Source organism: Protobothrops mucrosquamatus, unplaced genomic scaffold (assembly GCF_001527695.2).
Source record: "Protobothrops mucrosquamatus isolate PMUCROS unplaced genomic scaffold, P.Mucros_1.0 scaffold468, whole genome shotgun sequence".
NCBI classification, from domain to species: domain Eukaryota; kingdom Metazoa; phylum Chordata; class Lepidosauria; order Squamata; family Viperidae; genus Protobothrops; species Protobothrops mucrosquamatus.
In genome coordinates this window covers 405514-424111 of record NW_015386789.1, presented here as the reverse complement: position 1 = coordinate 424111, position 18598 = coordinate 405514, and the positions used below count along the sequence as shown (strand labels likewise).

The 18598-nt window shown below is 37.1% G+C and overlaps 1 protein-coding gene across 1 annotated transcript in view; it reads right to left on the bottom strand.

Annotated features, from left to right (window-relative positions):
- KDM1A (lysine demethylase 1A) overlaps positions 1-18598 on the bottom strand; it is a 29967-nt gene that overhangs the window by 10795 nt on the left and 574 nt on the right. The window contains exons 2-6 of the mRNA XM_015816604.1: positions 14574-14580; positions 10616-10675; positions 4322-4455; positions 2503-2581; positions 847-939 (exon numbers count right to left, since the gene is read on the bottom strand). Coding sequence (XP_015672090.1) covers positions 847-939; positions 2503-2581; positions 4322-4455; positions 10616-10675; positions 14574-14580 — 373 coding nt within the window. The remainder of the gene's footprint in view (positions 1-846; positions 940-2502; positions 2582-4321; positions 4456-10615; positions 10676-14573; positions 14581-18598) is intronic.

Here is an 18598-nt window from a genome sequence, read left to right as displayed (position 1 = left end):
TTGTTAAGTGAGACATTTGTTAAGTGAGTTTTGCCCCGTTTTACCACCTTTCTTGCCATGGTTGTTAAATGAATCACTGCAGTTGATAAGTTAATAACACGGTTGTTAAGTGAATTCGGCTTTCCCATTGACTTTGCTTGTCAAAAGGTTACAAAAAGTGACCTCATGACCTTAGGACACAGGATAGGTCGTAAGTATGAACTAGTTGCCCAGCACCTGAATTTTGATCACCTGATCATGGAGATGCTACAAAGGTCGTAAGTGTGAAAAAGTCATAAGCTGCTTTTTTCAGCGCAGTTGTAACTTTGAACGGTCACTAAATGAACTGTTGTAAATCGAGGATTATCTGTATTTCTCTGCTCTCCCCTATTGCCATCTTCCTGATTTCAAACGTGAGCAGCCAGACCACTTCATCTATTGGGATAGTATATATTTTTTTTATTTTGAGGCGGGATATAACTATTGACTGACAAGCGAGCTACGTTCAGTGATTAGAATGATCAACTCACTAGCCGGTCTTTCTTTTAAACTTCAAACCTTCAGCTATCTACACTGCAATCAGCTATAATATGGTCTGTCTCATTCTGAGCTACTGATAGGCAAATTTATCTACAATGTTTTACAGGCAATGGTTTAGCATTTAACATAAACTGTATGTCAAACCATGTCAAAATAAGCACAGCTCAGAAGGATGTGTGAGCCTAACTACTTCCTTAAAAAAAAGGAAGTATCTAGAAAAAGTGTTCAGTTTTAGAGAGCAGTTTACATGTGGCACAAATCACTTAGCCTTAACTTAAAAGATGAAATGATGTATCTTGAAATAAAAAAAATAATTTAAGTTCTTACTTGGTAGGGGCTTCACTCTTTTGTAGATACCAAAATTGATTAAGCCATGCCGTTCTAGGTAGCTATGTACTCGATGGACAAGTACCGTATCACCTACAACAAAATATTTTTTAATGAGCACTGATTATGGCGAGGTGGGGATATTTCTATCGGTCTTGACAGTGTCACTCCAGTCTTCACTTCCAATTACACGTTTCCCAATACAAAGTCCAACAGAAAGGGTCAGATTAATGAAAAAAGTGTCATAGTAGAACAAACCCAACAAACCCTTTTCCTAAAAATCTCCATAAACAAATATTTCATAGCCCACCAGTGACTTTTACTTTTTAACACAGCCCTTTTCTCCAGTAACCATGTGTGAAAAGAACACAGGACCCAAAGCAAATAATCAAGGCTCACTGAAGTGGTTATTATATAAACAGTACATACTGAAGAAGACCCTACCAAAGTGAATCACTCCTGCAAATAAAGAAAAAAGATGCAGGCATAAATATTCATAAGTATTAGACGATGCAAGTATACATGTTCATAACAGATCTTGGGTTACTTCCTGCCTTTCTACTACCTAAATGTCAAACAAATAATTGTCTGACTGAGAAAAAACAGATGAAAAGGAAGGGGCTCATGGGTTGCCATGGGAATTTTCTGAAAAGTGTTAGAACAGAGAGCTATGATCCAGCTTCAAGGCCATGGCAATTTATGTTTCCATTTGGTTTAAATGGTCCCAATTCATCTGAAAACTTACTTTTCCCACACATGCTAGCACAGAGAGGCTAAGCAGCAAATGAACTGATAAGGCAGTGTAACCTCAAGAAATAGAGGAGCCCCAAAAGGACTGTGATTAGGGGATTTGTGGTATTTATTTGTTACACTTATTTGTCACCTATCTCGCCATGGGGCTATGCTAGATGGCTTACAACAATAAAAAGGAAGAAATGAAAAGAGTGTAAACAGAGCATAGGTGAAACAACAGAACAATAAACAATGAAAAAGAACACGAGAATACATCAGCATGAAAACAAAAACATGGATGGGTGGAGAGCAGAGAGCAAGGGGGGGGGGGAGTGGAGTCTGTCCCCAATCCAGCAGCCAGGGTATTAGCACCTCTTGCTGCTCTTTGAGCATTCCCATTACCAGGAGAAATGGCACAAGTTCCACAAATGTGAGAACCAGTCTGTGTAAGTTGCAGGCAGTATGAAAAATCTATTTTGCTCTGGCACAGAAGTGCTGTAAAACACGGATGAAATACGTACCACTCTGTATAGAACAGGGGTCTTCAAACTTGGCCCTTTTATGACTTGGGGACTTCAACTCCCAAAATTCCTCAGCCAGGCATGCGTGCCTGGCTAAGGAATTCTGGGAGTTGAAGTCCCCAAGTCATAAAAGGGCCAAGTTTGAAGACCCCTGGTATAGAAGGAAGAGAAAGGGCAGCATGTCACACAGCCCCAAGCACAAACACTAGTTGGTTAAAAGGTAAGAGGCAAAATGGCAGGAAAAGGGAAAAGAGGCTGGAATGGAGATATGACCATCTGAAGCACCTCTTCAGGTTCAGCGTTTCTGCTGTAATTATTTTGAGCTCTTCCCGATGCCTGTTACCACCAGTCAAAGAACCATCTATGACATGCTCAAATCCCCGCCCCCCCGTCAGCAACTTACTATTATAGGGTGCTTCTAACTGCTGTACCGTTGCCTCAAAGGTCAGCTGAATCTTTGGGTTATCCAACCAAAGCTGCAACTGTGTTTAATCACACACACAAAAAATGTTGTTGTCAATATCTAGGATGTCATCAATACAGGTAGTAACCATTTTAAAAGCAGAATTTGCATTGCAATTTTACATGCATTTAACATTAATTTAAGAAAAAAAAATTAAAGCATGAGGATCCATTTATACAAGTAGTCCTTGAGTTATGACCACAACTGAACCCAACATTTCTATTGCTAAGTGAGACATTTGCTAAGTGAGTTGTGCCCCATTTTACGACTTTTCTTGCCACAGTTAAGTGAATCACTGCAGTTGTTAAGTTAGTAACATGGCTGGTTAAGTGAATCTGGCTTCCCCATTGACTTGACTTGTCAGAAGGTTGCAAAAGGGGATCACATGACCCTGGGACACTGCAACCGTCATAAATGTGAGTCAGTTGCCAAGTGTCTGAGTTTTGATCATGTGACCATGAGGATACCGCAATGGGTGTAAGCGTGGAAAATGGTCATAAGTCACTTTTTAGCAAATAGTCACTAAATGAATTGTCATTAAGTTGAGGACTACCTGTATTCTTGTAGAATATTAAAAGTGAAAACAAATTTGTTTAAAAATAATCAAGGTTGCAAAAACATTTTTTAGATACAGGCTGCATGTAGCCCACACTGGCAGAAATTCACTTGGCTTTCAAAAACAGAGCAAACAAAATATTCATCGACCTGAACCCATAATTATGCCAGTGGAAGAGTTTGAATGGGCTGTGAGCAAGCTCACGTGAACCAGGCCTGCATGGTTTTATGATAAATTCTCCTCTTCTTTCTCTAAGTAACTGATCAGAAAAGCAGTGTATACATTATATAAGCTGCCACCCTAAACTGAAACTGGAAGAAAAACTAAGACCAAAAAAAAAGAAAGAAAGAAATGCAAACAAAGCATAAGTCCAAGTGGCTAAGAGGAAGTTGTGAGTATCAAAGAAGAGGAAGAAAACATTGGAAGGGATGGATTTATTTATTTGAACTATCATTAAACAACATTTTAAGTTTACTTGTACCCTTAAAGTCCACAGCACTGTGTCCCTATTGTGGAACCAATCATGAAACCACATCCTTAGCTGAATTTATGTATTGATTTATACCCCACCTTTATTGTTTTAATAAATAACTCGAGGCAGAAAACATACCTAATACTCCTTCCTATTTTTCCCACAACAAGAACCTTCTGAGATAAGTTGAGCTAAGAGAAAGTGACTGGCTTTCATGTCTTAAGGCAGGACTAGATCTCTCTGTCTCTCAGTTTCTAGCCTAGAGCCTTAACCACTAGACCAAACTGACTTCCTATTATTAAATAACAGAACTGCAGGTTTTTCATTTCAAAATGTTACCAAAACCAACCAAAAAGTGCCAGCAGAAAATAATTTCAGCTCTGTGGAAAGAGAAAGAGCACAGAAAATGACTAAGGGAAGGGGAGTTTTAATGTGTGTGGCTACATTTGTGGAATACATTAATTGCATACTAAAACATGGCTTTGATTCCCTTATATATGGCTTCTCTTAACAAAGAGAAATTTCTCAGTATGTGCCATCAGAATTAGTATTAAATAAGCTGTTTTACACTGAACAGCTTCAGTTTTCTACATATGGACAGAACAGCAACACTGGAAGAATTCAGTAAACACAAAATTACAAAGTGCATGTCTGAGAGATCCAAAACCATTTGGAAAACCTTATCGACCTAGGGGAGGAAAAAGTATTTGAGCTTGAAATAATTAGCATACCGTTCGATTTCTGATGTAAAGAAAAACCTTCTGAGTTTGCTGGGGCCCACTGATAATATCTGGAAAACAAGCTGCTTCCTGTGATGTCATTCGATCGTGTGGAAGCCTGCTCTGGAAAGCTGCGCCTTCCACACCTACAATGAAAGAACAAGCATGTGACAAGTATGCAAAAGTACAGGAAAGAGCAAAATCTGGCCACACAGTGCAGAAACTAAGAAATAGACAATCTTAGATGATATATGTTCTTTAGTCTTTCACAGAAAGAACATCTCTTAATGCACTATTGACATTACACTCCAAACACATTTCTAAATGCAACTGTCTTTTTCTTTAAAACTATTGGCTGAGACATTGGAAAATGTTGCAAAGTTAGCTGAGTAATGAAAATCAATTCAACCTCTCACAGTTTTGTTCATTGAACTGATTGACAATCCTCTTAAATCCTATTCTACTTTTTGCAAGGGCACACCTAACCTAGTTTACTTGGAGGGTTCTTATCTCAGGAAACTTATTAAAAAGCTTGAGACTTTAGCATATAGTCTTAAAACGTCTTTCGTCAAATGTACTACTGAGCTTCTGTGTAGACACTGCAATCTTAATGAAGCATTTATTTACCAAGTCAAACATCCATCAGGATCCTGCTAGTAAGTGAGAAGGCTTGCTAAAAGAAGCAGTCAATGCTTCACAAAGGCATTGTCCTGCAGATTCATGTTTGGGTACAGGCCTTAAAAGTGGAAATTATAAATAAAAATAAATAAACAAAAGAACAGGTAATCCTCAACTTACAACAGTTTGTTTAGTGACCAAAATTACAAAAGCACTGAAAAACATGAGTTATGACTGTTTTTCACATTTGCAACTGTTGCAGTGTCCCCATGCTGATCAAAATTCAGATGCGTGGCAACTGGCTCATATTTATGCCAACTGCATTGTCCTGGGGTCATGTGATCACCTTTTGCGACCTTCTAACAAGCAATTAATGAATTCTCTATTGAAAAATTACTTGGGCGCTTTCTTTTAATCCTCAGTAATTTGGAAAGAACTAACCTTTTCTTTCCAGTTCCACAAACTTGGAAACATTAATTTTGTATTATGGTACTATAATGGCACCAATTATGCACCCACTGCAATAAAAATTTCTAGAGCAAGAGTAATCAGCCACCCATTATTAGGCCCACAGATTTGTAATTACGCTTATTACAGCTTTAGAAAACTAGCCTATTCTGAACTTTCTAACACCTTATTATAAGTCTTTGTTCCAATGTGTTTGTAACATCGGGAAACTGGACTGATTTCTATAAAAGTCATATATGTGGTGCTATTGTCTCCAATTCTGCCTTAGTTTTTAGCAATACCACTTAGACTTACTTCACAGTGCTTTATAGCCCTCTCTAAGCGGTTTATGGAGTCAGCCTGTTGCCCCCAACAATCTGGCTCCTCATTTTACTGACCTCGGAAGGATGGAAGGCTGAGTCAACCTTGAGCCAGTGAGAATCGAACTCCTGGCAGTGAGCAGTGAGTTGGCCTGCAATACTGCATTCTACCCACTACGCCACCATGGCTCTTTTTATTAATAATTCCCTAGGTTTCCTGAACAATATAGGACAATTACATATTAGGATAGCATAGATTTGAGCCTAAAATTATATGATCTAGCTGTGGTATTTGATCACATTTAGCCTTGAGAAGACTTCATTGGAGCTGAAGCAAAAGGTCTTCCATAATGCTCTCTAGAAAAATCCAAGAATATGTTCCTATTTTAGGAACAATATCTCACGAAATCTGTGATGGTTTCATCATAAGGATCACTAATGCCACAATGATGAAAAAGGAAATAGAATCATAATGTTGAGATATAACATGCAATGAAGTTTCCCTTCTCTACTTGCTTTTCTTATGGTATTTCCCTCTTTTTATTCTTTTTAAACTGCTGACGTTTGGAACTGTAATGCTTTTTTTCTTAATTATCACACATCATTTAACAGCCAAATAGGATGCAGAAAACTGATTGGTTGATGCTGATTTCCCAGCAGGTCACACCTACCTAATAAGAAAGCTTTATTTTAGCCTAGGTTTTAGGATGAAGTGTTTGGACAGTTACACTAATTCTTTCCCCATACAATTCTCCCTTTCCTCCTACAGGTAACCCTCGATTTACAGTGATTCATTCAATACTGTTCAAAGTTACAACAGCACTGAAAAAAGTGATTTTTGACCATTTCCACACTTATGACCATTGCAGCATCCACATGGTTATGTGCTCAAAACTAGGACACTTGGCAACTGGTTCATATTTATGACAATTGCAGTGTCTCGGAGGCATGTGATCACTTTTTGTGACCTTCTGACAAGCAAAGTCAATGGGAAAGCCAGATTCACTTAATAACCATGTTACTAACTTAACAACTGCAGTGGTTCAGTGGCAAGAAAGGTTGTAAAGTGGGACAAAACTCAATTGACTAATGTCTCGCTTAGCAACAGAAATTTTGGGCTCAATTGTGGTCATAAGTTGAGCACTATCTGTAAATATCTGCTGGCCCAGTAAGCTGGTTGACTAAATTTTCTTCAGATTCCAACCCTCCTCCTTTTTCATCTGGGCTTGGGACTGGCAATGGCCAGCTTGCAGGTCATATACTCGGTATGGAGAACAACCAAATTCCCAAGATGGCAATGAGATGGACTGCCCCCCAATGCCAAAGGACACCCTTGAAATACATGGCAAAGAACGTTCATGGACAATTTAAAGAATTTAAACATCACATGGGAAGACATTTAAGCACTCGCCCCAAACTGAAAATACTGGAGATCCCTTGATGCCTGATAAGGTACATAGCATGGGAGAAATCTAATGCTCATGCTAAAAAAAAAAAAAATAAGCTGGTGAAAAGAGATGAGGAGGAGGTGGACAGTTCTGCAAAGATCTGGGATTTCATTCTCACATAAAAGTATTGTCCCAAGATAAAAGCATTTACTTTCAGGAATGCCTAAAATATTAGCCACTCCCATAGAATGACAAGTTTTATCAACTGCTCTCTTTAAATCTAGCCAAGATTGTGTCTTTCTATGGCACGCTACCAAGAGGATATTTAGCAAGATATGGTCACACAAACTCCTCACATGCTATATAAATCAGACTATCAATCTTTCTCCTAGCTTTTGGGTGAAAAACCTAAGCATATTTTTGGCTATCTCTCTCAGGTTTTTAAACGTGTCCACTAAGCAAAACTATTGAAAAAGAAATATCAGATTTCCAATATCAGATGCCAATGTGCGTAATATATAAGCTTGTATATTTAAATTTTTTAACTCTTGAGGAACACTGGCATTTCAGAATGAAAATCACGGATATTTTAGTTGTGCTGAAAAACGCAAATAGGAGCAGGACTGAGTTATGATTTATGTGTCACTAGAAAACAGTTCTGCCTGAATACTTACCGGTACTAGAGTTGAACATAGGAGGAAACCACACTGAAGCACCTATCTCTGTACAAATTCCTAGTATCAAGGTTTCACATTTGCTCATTTGTGATGCTTGATCTACAACAGTAATAAACTCTAATACAGGCCTACAAATGTGCATAATTGCAATTATTGTATAAATGGAGGTCTGAGGTTGCATAAATGGATGCCTAAGTTAATATTACCCGTTATTTATGGTGAGCAACCAGTGGGAGAATTAGGGCACTGTTGTTTCTCTTCCTATTGGATGTTTGCTTTGGGCAAACATAAATCCCTGAACTGACCTTAGAATGTTTTTGCTGCAGTTATAAATTGATTAAATATTCATAAGATGTCAAGTGCAAATAAATCTTGCATTTTTAAAAATAAACCATGCGATCCAAATGCAGTTTGGATGGAGTAATGAACTTTTTTAGAAACAAAATTGGCTTTATCCTGGACCCAATCCAAAGAGCAATTCATGCAGGATTCTGTTCTTCTATAAATTGTTCCTATTCACAAAAGTCTGCCAGCAGCACTTTCAGCTACAACTTATACCTTCAGGAAACCCAATTGATATAATGCACATTCTTACAGATATAAGAGCTCTGTATAGCTACAATATGAATGCAAGAGCTGAATAATTACATAGCATGTAACAGTCTGAGTCTCTCAAATGTTATTTTCTATAATTAGCTCTTCTGTAGACAAAAGTTGAAATTACAAGGTGAAACTGAAATATGCATACATATGTATGTATGTATGTATAAATTTGCATATTTTAGTAACATTTACATAATCCTTGAGTGTAACATAGATGTAGCCAATTGTACAAACAAAAATAGATTTGTCTTTTGCTAGATGATGTCCTATAAGATGATCAGCTTTCCCATTTCAGCTGAGAGTGACTGCCTAATGGTATAAGAAAAACAACTAAATAAAATATTACTACTGTAAATAAGCCACAAGTCATTTAAAGTGTACAGGTAGTCGACTTACAAACTTCATTTAGTGACCATTCAAAGTTACAATGGCACTGAAAAAAGTTAACTTATGACCATTGCAGCATCCCCATGGCTTGATTTACATTTGGATGTCTGACAACTGATTCACATTTATGCCGGTTGGATTGTCCCAGGGTCACGTGATAATCTTTTGCAACCTTTTGACAAGCAAAGTCAAGGGGGAAACCCAGTTCACTTAACTTTATTAATTTCAGAACTGCAGTGATTCACTTAACAAATGTGGCGAGAAAGTTGTAAAATGGGACAAAACTCACTTAAGAAATTTCTCACTTAGCAACATAAATTTTGGGCTCAATTGTGGTCATAAGTGGAGGACTACCTGTAATTAAGTAATAGCTTAACTGTATTCTTTTCAAAGGAATATGCAGGCCATAGAAACACACTGTTATGGACTGAAACTGTGCTGAAAGGAAGATTCAGGGCTTAGCAGGAAGAACCTTTCAGCTCTGTCACTGACACAAATGTACAGTAATTTGAATATAATAATTGGAAGTTGACACTGTTGTAGTCCTCATATAAGCATATATTAACCACTGGAATTTTTGCCTTCCCAAAGTTGCCTTCCCAAATTTTTGCCTTCCCAAAGAAAACCATATAAAAGTGTATTTCCATTTTTTTAAGTTAAAAAGGGCCTCCTGAGTACCTGAGCTTGGCTGGAAAATCTAAATGTTTAAGATAATAATTTCCCAACTAATGCCACCCAAGTGTTAATCATCCTTCTTAGACACCATCCAAGTCATGATGACTGAGGATCATTTGTTATTCAGTGTACCCGGGGGGCATCAGAACTAGGAAATATTTCAAGGAAGAAGAGAACACAAAAATCACAAATTCAGAACCATTGATACTTAGAACATAATTCCAGATACCCATACCACCTTTTTGAAATTTAAGAAAGAAGATTAAAGAAAGAAGATCAAAGTATTAGAATGTCTAATACTAGTACATAAAGACTTATAAGTTGGACCTTAAATTCTTGTCAGACTTGCCAAGACTTCTCAGCATTGCAGCACTTAACAGATCTGTTTGCTCAAAATTGCAAACCCAATCCATACTTCGAAATAATCAAGACATGCCAAATAAATTTATTTCAAGGTCTATACTTTTATCTCTTCAACATATATATCCAAAATAACCACCCACTTAAACAGGTAAGGCTTCAAAAATTAAACAAATGATAAATTGCTCTGAAAAGCAGACCAAAGCTGCACCTTAAACTGACCACGTCTGTCCTTACTTAGATACAAAAATTCTACCCTGCAGGCATCAGCTGGAACTGAGATTATCATTTGTATCAAAGGTTCTCTAAAAGGTTGTCAAAGTAAGAAACTAAGACAGATTTGTGATCAATCCCTAAATTAACAGCACACTTCTATATACATTTATTTGAAAATAAGTCTAACTCTCAGTGGGATATATAACCAGAAAGTGTAAGCCAAATTGGTTAAAGTGTGGGCATCTAACTAAGGAGTTGTTTGTTCTTTAGAATCACATGCAGAATTACAGTATGTAATGTAAAAGGCCTACAGCTCTGAAAGGAGGGAGGGAAACTGCCTTTTAAGTTGTATAAACATAAGCCTCTGATTTCCACAAAATTCATGGAAGAACAGACGGTTGGGAATTCTGCCTAAAAAAATCAGAATGCTTTCCTTTCCGCATCGTCTTCACCAGCTGGGATTTGAAGTTTTACCTTCCTTTTTCAACAGGCAAATGCATGTCCCTTGTACTTCAAATTAAGTCTGGGCCCACCCACCCACACGCATTTGCAAGCATCAATCCCTGATTTGGGGGCTCTTGCTACTAAGTGGCAAGCATCAAACGCCACCCTCACCTGATGCTTGGCAGTCTCCATACCCTCCAGAACTGTCGTCTTGAAGTCCTCCTGCTTGCCCTGTGGAAGGAAAGAGGAGATCTCAGGGACCTTTCTCCATAAGTTCAAGTCATTTGGGGACAGGAAGGCCTGATAGTTGGTGATTCCAGTTTAGAAGTTCACCAACTAATGGAGGGAAAACATTTTCTGAGAATTCGAAATTCTGAAATCTGAGTCGTGGTCTTCACATACTCTCCAGTCTTCTAATGCTTCATCCTTGTTGTTGGAACCCTTTGTCAGACTCTTATAGGGAAAAGATAGATATACACAGTATTTTCAGGTCACCTGGTGGATAAATATGCATGAACCAGTGTATTAACAGATTATGACAAAATAAAAATATACTTCCCATTATAATTAGGAAGACCATGTAGGTGAGTAGTCTAACCAAGGGTCTGAAACACCAAGGATTTTTAAAGTCTTGGTTGGGATGTCCTTGGAAACATATATTATTTAAAGGGCAAGAAATCTGATGTATTGTTCTTCTTTCCCACAACCTCTGACTTTCTAAGACTGATTTTGTGCACCTTCAAGTACTTAAATGCTACATAACTTTTACTATGCTAGGATTCACATTATATACAATGCTGTCATATTTATTCATGTATCATTGAATTATCCTACAGTAGCTTTCGGCCATTCAGAGAAAGAGGCAGGGAAGTAAATACACTTGAAGGAAGCCCTAATCTTCCCTCTACTCTCATTTCCATTTTTGCCCAATACCAGAAGAAAAGAAGTACCTAAATAATGGTGAATAGTTCAAGGGGTAATTTGTTGAAGCAACTCTGAAGAAGAAATGTTCAGGTTGTTTCAATAAATTAAACTTTCACCTTGCAGGACAGAATATTATTTATTTGTATCCCTCTTTTATTATTTTTATAAATAACTCAAGGGGGCAAACATACCTCACAGACTTTCCTCCTCCTATTTTCCCACAAGCTAAACTAAAAGTATATCTGGAAAAAAAAATCTTCTACCATGTGTCTCATTTCAGAAGAGAAGACTTGCGAATACAGTTATATAATTATCTTTCTGCACTTTTCTTCTCTAACTTTCTCAATTTTTCATTTGTATTTTATAATAAACCTTAATAAAAAAATTTTCCCCATGCAAATAGTTATGTAATTCAGCTATTTATCAGTAATCTTTTATCACAGCAGTCCTACATTAGAAGCTCTGACACTAAGGTCTATCCAGTCTTGTCAGCAGAATTTACTGAGACTCAAGCACAACATGTTAACACAGCATCCTTGATAAATACAAGAAACTACTATCAGGAATAGCCAGTGATTATGGTCCAGCCAGAACACAATACAACCTCTCCCATTTTTGCTGAGTTAAGGGCTAAAGAACAACACTGTTAGCAATAGTTAACAACTATTTTACATTAAATATACCACACTGTACTCTATTAATTCATTTTGTCTTGTTATATCAGCCTCAAAAAATATGCTCTACAGAAACCCATGGCATGTCCAACAGTAGGAAGGATCATTTGTACTTGAACTGTTAATTTCTTTCCCATCAGGACTTTTCAGGAAGCAGAGGTCCAATTGGATAAAAGAAAAAGGAAAGGGTTTTTCACCTGCAATAAGTTGAGCTTCCATAAGAAATATCAGCTTTCTTACTGCCGCTTCCAAAAAGCAAATGGAAACAAAAAGCAGTAATATATTCCAGTAATATAAGCCAAAAAACAGAAAAAAGATAATTTCCCTCTTGTTCCATTAGCTTTCTTTTCCCTCGTTAACAGTAAGGAATTGGGGGGGGGGGGAATCCTAACTCAGAATAAAATAACTTTAAAGAACACATAACCAACAGAGCCTCCTTACTAAGGGAGAAGTGAGAAAAGCTTTCTTCAAAATTTGCCTTATTTTGAAGAAAGCTTCTCTCAATTCTTCCCAAAGTTTCCTTTCATTTGCAAAAACGAGCAACCTAAATGGGATGAAACACTTTTTCATCTGAAGATGCAGGGGAAGTTAAAGGTGTTATAGAAAAATGAACTGCTTGCTGAACTTCCTCTGGGTCCTATTAAAAAGTCAACCTTCATGTAGCTACTGAAGTGGAGTTGGGGCACAGAAGGGGGACCTAGTGTTAGACAATGGACAAAGAAGAAAACAGAAAGGTTATATGAATGTTATAACATCTAAAAGGGGAGATGAGATAAGGCATGACTTATTTTTGTGTCCCTTTAATGCACAGAATGCAGTGATACAGTAAGGACAATGCAAGCAAAGCAATGTGTAGGAAAGAGGGATTGCACAATTAACAATACTACAAAGGAAGGAAAACCTGAGGGAATGGCCAAGGCCTAGAAGGACATGGTTATACAACAGCAAGGTTTCTAATTATCAACAGAGACATGGAATTATTTAGTGGATAGATAGGATACAGCTGGTAATTCTGCAGCCCTCTAAATGTAGATTAAGTATAACTGTACGGTCAGCTTGGCCAGCAGTCAGGGATGACAAGAGTTGTAGAACAGCAATTCTCAATCTTGGTAGAGTAAACCTTTTCTGTTGTAGAAAAACAAATTAGTAGATAACCTGTACTTGTAGGAAAATTAAGCTTTATACTTCCTCCAAACAAAAACATTAGCATATACCAATTTCCTCTTCACAGCTTAGAGCAACCTCAGTCAAATATAATGCTGTATGATTACTATATAAATAAGAATTAGAGTAGATTAAACTAAAACATATTTTTCAAATATGACAAAGACTATTTAATTGCTTAACAGATAATGAATAAAGATGCATCCTAGAACAATATTTGTGTTGAAGAGACACTCCAAACCTCTTTTTAAATTAAGTAACTTTTGTACTGTGTCTTTTGCCCATCTTTTTCCTTGTAAGGCAATTTTAGGTACAGTTTAATCTCAGGAATGTGTACTCTCCTCTTTCCTCAAGATTGTGATTTTGAATTATACATATAATTGTAACCCAGATGAATTTAAAAAACATAATTCATTCCACATTTTTGGGTAAGTGGCATGTAAATTGCCTTCTTTTGCTGTTGAGGGCAATGCTCATATTGTATTTAGCACAGTACTAACGCAACTTAACACTCATGGCACTTCATTGTATTTGAACTCAGCTTTCTCTTTCTACCTTTCTATATGTTGTTATTTTCACTCTCAACAAAATACATGCAAAAGAGTAGTCTTTTGTGTTTGGAGTTCATAACCTCTCTGATGTTTACTGCATGATATTTGAAAGTAATTCATCCTATTTTATTTTGCAGTCCTTTTCTATGGCAAAATTATTAAAATAGCATTCTTATTGTAGCCCTACCAGCATTCTTCTTCTTTGCTGACAAAAATAAAAAAGTAGTAGACTCTTTTTCTCTGAACGAGTGTTCATGTGCAGGAAAAGGTCATGAAATACTGTATTTACAGGTCAGAGATATATTCAAAGCTGTTGAATTTCTTTTAACTGAAAGGTTTCCTCTTATTTTGTTGCAAACTAAAAAAAAAAAACCACAGAAATGCAATCGGGGGATTGTAACATGTTTTATCCAGATATTCTGCCGATGTCAAAAAATGGAAAAAAATGAAGTACACAATTGTAAGAATGGATCTGAGGGAAGTAATACAACTTTTCCAGAAATGAAAAGGAAACCTGACTTTGCACTGGGGTTAGGGCACTGGCTGGCTCAGGAATTCTGGGAGTTGAAGTCCACGAGTCATAAAAGAGCCAAGGTTGCCTACCCCTGGGTTAGGGTATTGGATTAGCACTAAGGAAATCCACATTCAAATCCACTAATTGATGTAAAAGTTTTCTGAGTTATTTTGGACCGGTCACAGCCACACAATCCAACCTACCTCACAGGAGTGTTACTATGGGAAAAAAAAGAGGAGGAAATGCTATGAACACTGCCTTGAGCTCTATAACAAAAGGCAAGCAATCAATGAAACAAATACTTGGGATCTGGAAAAGGAACACACATTCTGTCAAAATTTGAAAGATATATTTATAATGTATCATAAACAAGCTGACAACAGAAATAGATTGAAAATAATGCTAAAGAATAAAGATAACACCTTGTAGTGAAATTGAAGCAGTCTTCAATTTCAGTAGAAATACATTTTTTTAAAAAAATAAGATTACGACAAAGTAGTAAGGCACCAGATACTCTGTAGTCAAAACATTTTTCAAAGACCAAGATTGAAATTCCTAATTAATGAAATTTACGTTAAACTGTCAATGAAAGTTTCTTATTAGCAGAAACTTACATGCTTTATTCAATTATTGTGCCTCCTCTTATCTCCAGGTAAAGAAGTGAATTCAAATGAACTAACTGTATAATTCTGATTCATACAGTACATAAATTAGCAAATAATTATGTTAAATTCCTTCCAAGATATGCAATTTGGAGATACATCTGCACCTTCAAAATATTCAGGCTTAACTGTGTATTCCCTCTTGCTCTCTCTGAAGTATCTACATATATAACACAGAATACAAAGAGTAAGACAGATCTGGAATTACTGATAGATCTCTGGTAGGTTTGCAACAGATCAGCAAGAACCCCAAGTATTTCCCAATAGCCTGCCCTATATTACACACTAAAAAAGGAGCTTGGGTGATCCTGAAATGAATGTTTATGTGAGAAGATTGTATTTATCTACTATCCATATAAGTGCAGGTTACAACTGGATTTTCATTTCTGTTATTTTTTATAACTGCACTCCTATCAATTGACAATTTTTAGTGTCTTTCTACATCAGAGGAAAATGTTCCCAGCACTTAAGTATTAAATAGAAAAAGGATACAAATGATTTCTGGTACAGAAAACACTGGCAAAAATATCTAGCAGCAAAAGCCAAAGCTTGCATCTCTTAAGAAATGGCTAACACAATTGGCAATTCAGCAAATTAAGATTGAAAGTTAGAAAATATATAGATTAGAAATGCTACCAAGCCATGTCTTCTCCACAAATAATATAGTCAAGAAACACAAAACTAATCTTTAACCTACTTACACAACTCCAAATACACTTAAATTGCCTTGTTATCTAATTTTATAAAGTTCATTCAATACTCCAAATAGATATATTCAACAATTCAAGAATAACTAAACTTGGATCTATTCAATTGTCTAAAACCAAACTGTGGTATCTACTAAATTATGCCTTCTCATCTGATGTCGTCCTCTTAATTGAAACAAGGGGTTTAGAACTTCAACTGCAGGAAAGACTGCCAGTTACCAACCATGCACCATGCAAGGTTCACTGTTTTTTTTAAAAAGCCAGATGTCAACCCTTTTTCCTTAAGGCATGACACAATGTTAACACTATACTGTACATGTAGTTGGACCTTAGAAAAACTAGATGCTAGAAACTTGCCTAGCATGCACGATGACTCTTTCTCTGAAACAGAAATGTCTGGTGATTATTTAATAAAGTGCAGAGGAAAAAAACTGTAAGCAGTTCTCATGAAAATTTAACTTGTTTTAAAACAATGTCCAACAATTCTACCTTGCTGAGTAACTAAAATATGAAAATGTGCGGTACTTAAAAGATGTAACTGAGAAAAAGGAAATTGAGAGAAATAACTTTTTTTCTTTGTTCCACAGCAAAACCTATGGTGAACTCAAGCATTAGGGTGTGTGCCTGTCTGTGCTGTCTTGAAAAAAATACAGAGATCTCAGGAGTAAAATAATTGTGGCCTTGCTGGATGGGGACCTTCCACTCACCAGAGGGCTCTTCCGGCTCACTTTCATTCTCTTCCTCAGGAGGGGGAGGGGGAGGGGGAGGCGGTAGCTTTTTCTCTTTTTCTGCTTTAGCATTTCTTTCCTCTTCAGAGTAATACTCATCTTCAGAAAGATTAGCAAGGCTCTCATCCATTTCTCTGTATTCCACCTGTAATTGGAGTTGGCCAGAAAAAATGTTGACCAATCAAGTAAACTGCAATAGGAGAGGTGATTAATACAAAAAACACTGAATGCAAATTGTATTGAATAAAATGAACAAGCTTAAAGACGCAATACATCATAGACAAAGTCACAGAGTTATCCTCATAAGATTATCAAATCCTATGATGTGTTCTGGAAGAAATCCACACTTGGTCATTACAGATTCCAAAGTAGCGCTTAAGAGAAATTATTTCATAATTTGATTACAAATTCAAAAATGTTAAGCACCAGTGCTTTTTGATAATAGAATTTGATTTTATTCCACAATGATATGCAAATTCAATATTCTATACAATCCTGAAATATTTATTCAAAACCATGTTCAACAACAGAGTTTAATTTTAGGGCTAGAGCTTAATATTATGTAAGATAATATACACAGCCACTCCCCTCTCATATCACGCAGTGTCATATTCTCACACACATTCTATCACACATTCATAACTAAGTTTTGCCCTCAAACCTGGCACAGAGAAAATCTGGCCAGATATCATAAAAGATGTAGCACAAGATAACAAAAGAACATGGAATTACATTTTTCAGAACTATTTCAGTAATTTTGCAAATAATAATATTACTCTTCCTAGGAAGAAGAGAAGAATTCTAGAAGCTCCCAAGTTATTTTTCTATCCAAATGGTAACATTCTGTAAGACATTTTGCAAATGGCAAAAAAACGGAACACGGGAAGAACAACTGTATCATGACTCCACCCATAAACCGATTAAATTAGAGAACTAAACTAAAATCCTATCCCGCTGTCTGCCTTTTTATGCGCTTGGGATATTAAAGGATTTTAGAATGGGTATATAGCAGGCCAGCCTCCCACCTCCCAAAAAAGGCAGAGATGACTCTGGGGAATGCAATACAATTTTAATATTGAGCAAACATAAAACATTTGCTTTCAGTGAAATGTGGTTTATAGTCCTTTGAAAAGTTGAACTGCAAAACAGTCTTTCGAAACCATATAAGCTTTCAACACTAAGCTTATGATATTAAGCTTTACTAATGCTACATAAGCTTTCAATAATTTCAATACTAAGAAAATTAAAACAAATTTATCTTTGTCTAGAAGGGGAATGCCACTTTTATTTAAAGCAGTGGTTCTCAACCTGTGGGTCGGGACCCCATTTGGGGTCGATCGACCATTTCATGGGGGTCGCCAAGCAAGGCTGTCCGCCATTTTTTTTGTCCCCCATTTTTTTGTCCGCCATATTTTTCCCCCTTTTCCGGCGGGTGCCTTACCTCCCTTGGGCTGGGCCAGCTGGTGGTCGGCCTGCTCCGTCTCTGCTGCTTGCCAGCAACGCCTCGGCCGGCGCAGGGGGCAGAACCACGCATGCGCGGCGCTCCCGGGCAGGGAAAGTCCTCGACTTACGACCGGTTGGGTAGTCCTCGACTTACGACCGGTTTAGTCCCCGACTTACGACTGGTTGGGGTCGCGGCATTAAAAAGGTTGAGAACCACTGACATAAGCTTTCAACACTAAGCTTATGATATTAAGCTTTACTAATGCTACATAAGCTTTCAATAATTTCAGTACTAAGAAAATAAAACAAATTTATCTTTGTCTAGGAGGGGAAGGCCACTTTTATTTAAAGCTCTTGTCTTGGACTGAGCGGTTTACAGCAGGAGGAAAATATCTGCAAACTAATGACAGGGGCTAACAGAGTCCTATGCCTAACTCAAGAGGAAATGCCGTTCTCTCTCCCAGTGTGCCCTCACAACACCCCTGCAGTGCAGGTCTGCCTGAAAGGTCAAGTCGAAGGTCACCAAAGTACCCCCCACTCCATCCTAATTTTATATTTCGATCCGGGGAGAGAGATTTATTTCGATCAGTTGCGGCAATGTCCACAAGAAAAAAATTGGTTACAGACCTATAGTCATCAATTTGTGCCAATTTTCGGGAGTTATCTCTAATAATGTTTGGAACATTATATTTACTCACACATTAATCGGCTATCCACTCACGTAAACTAGGGAGTGACCCTAACATTTTGAGAACATGTATTTTCTTAACAGGGATGTTATTATTTA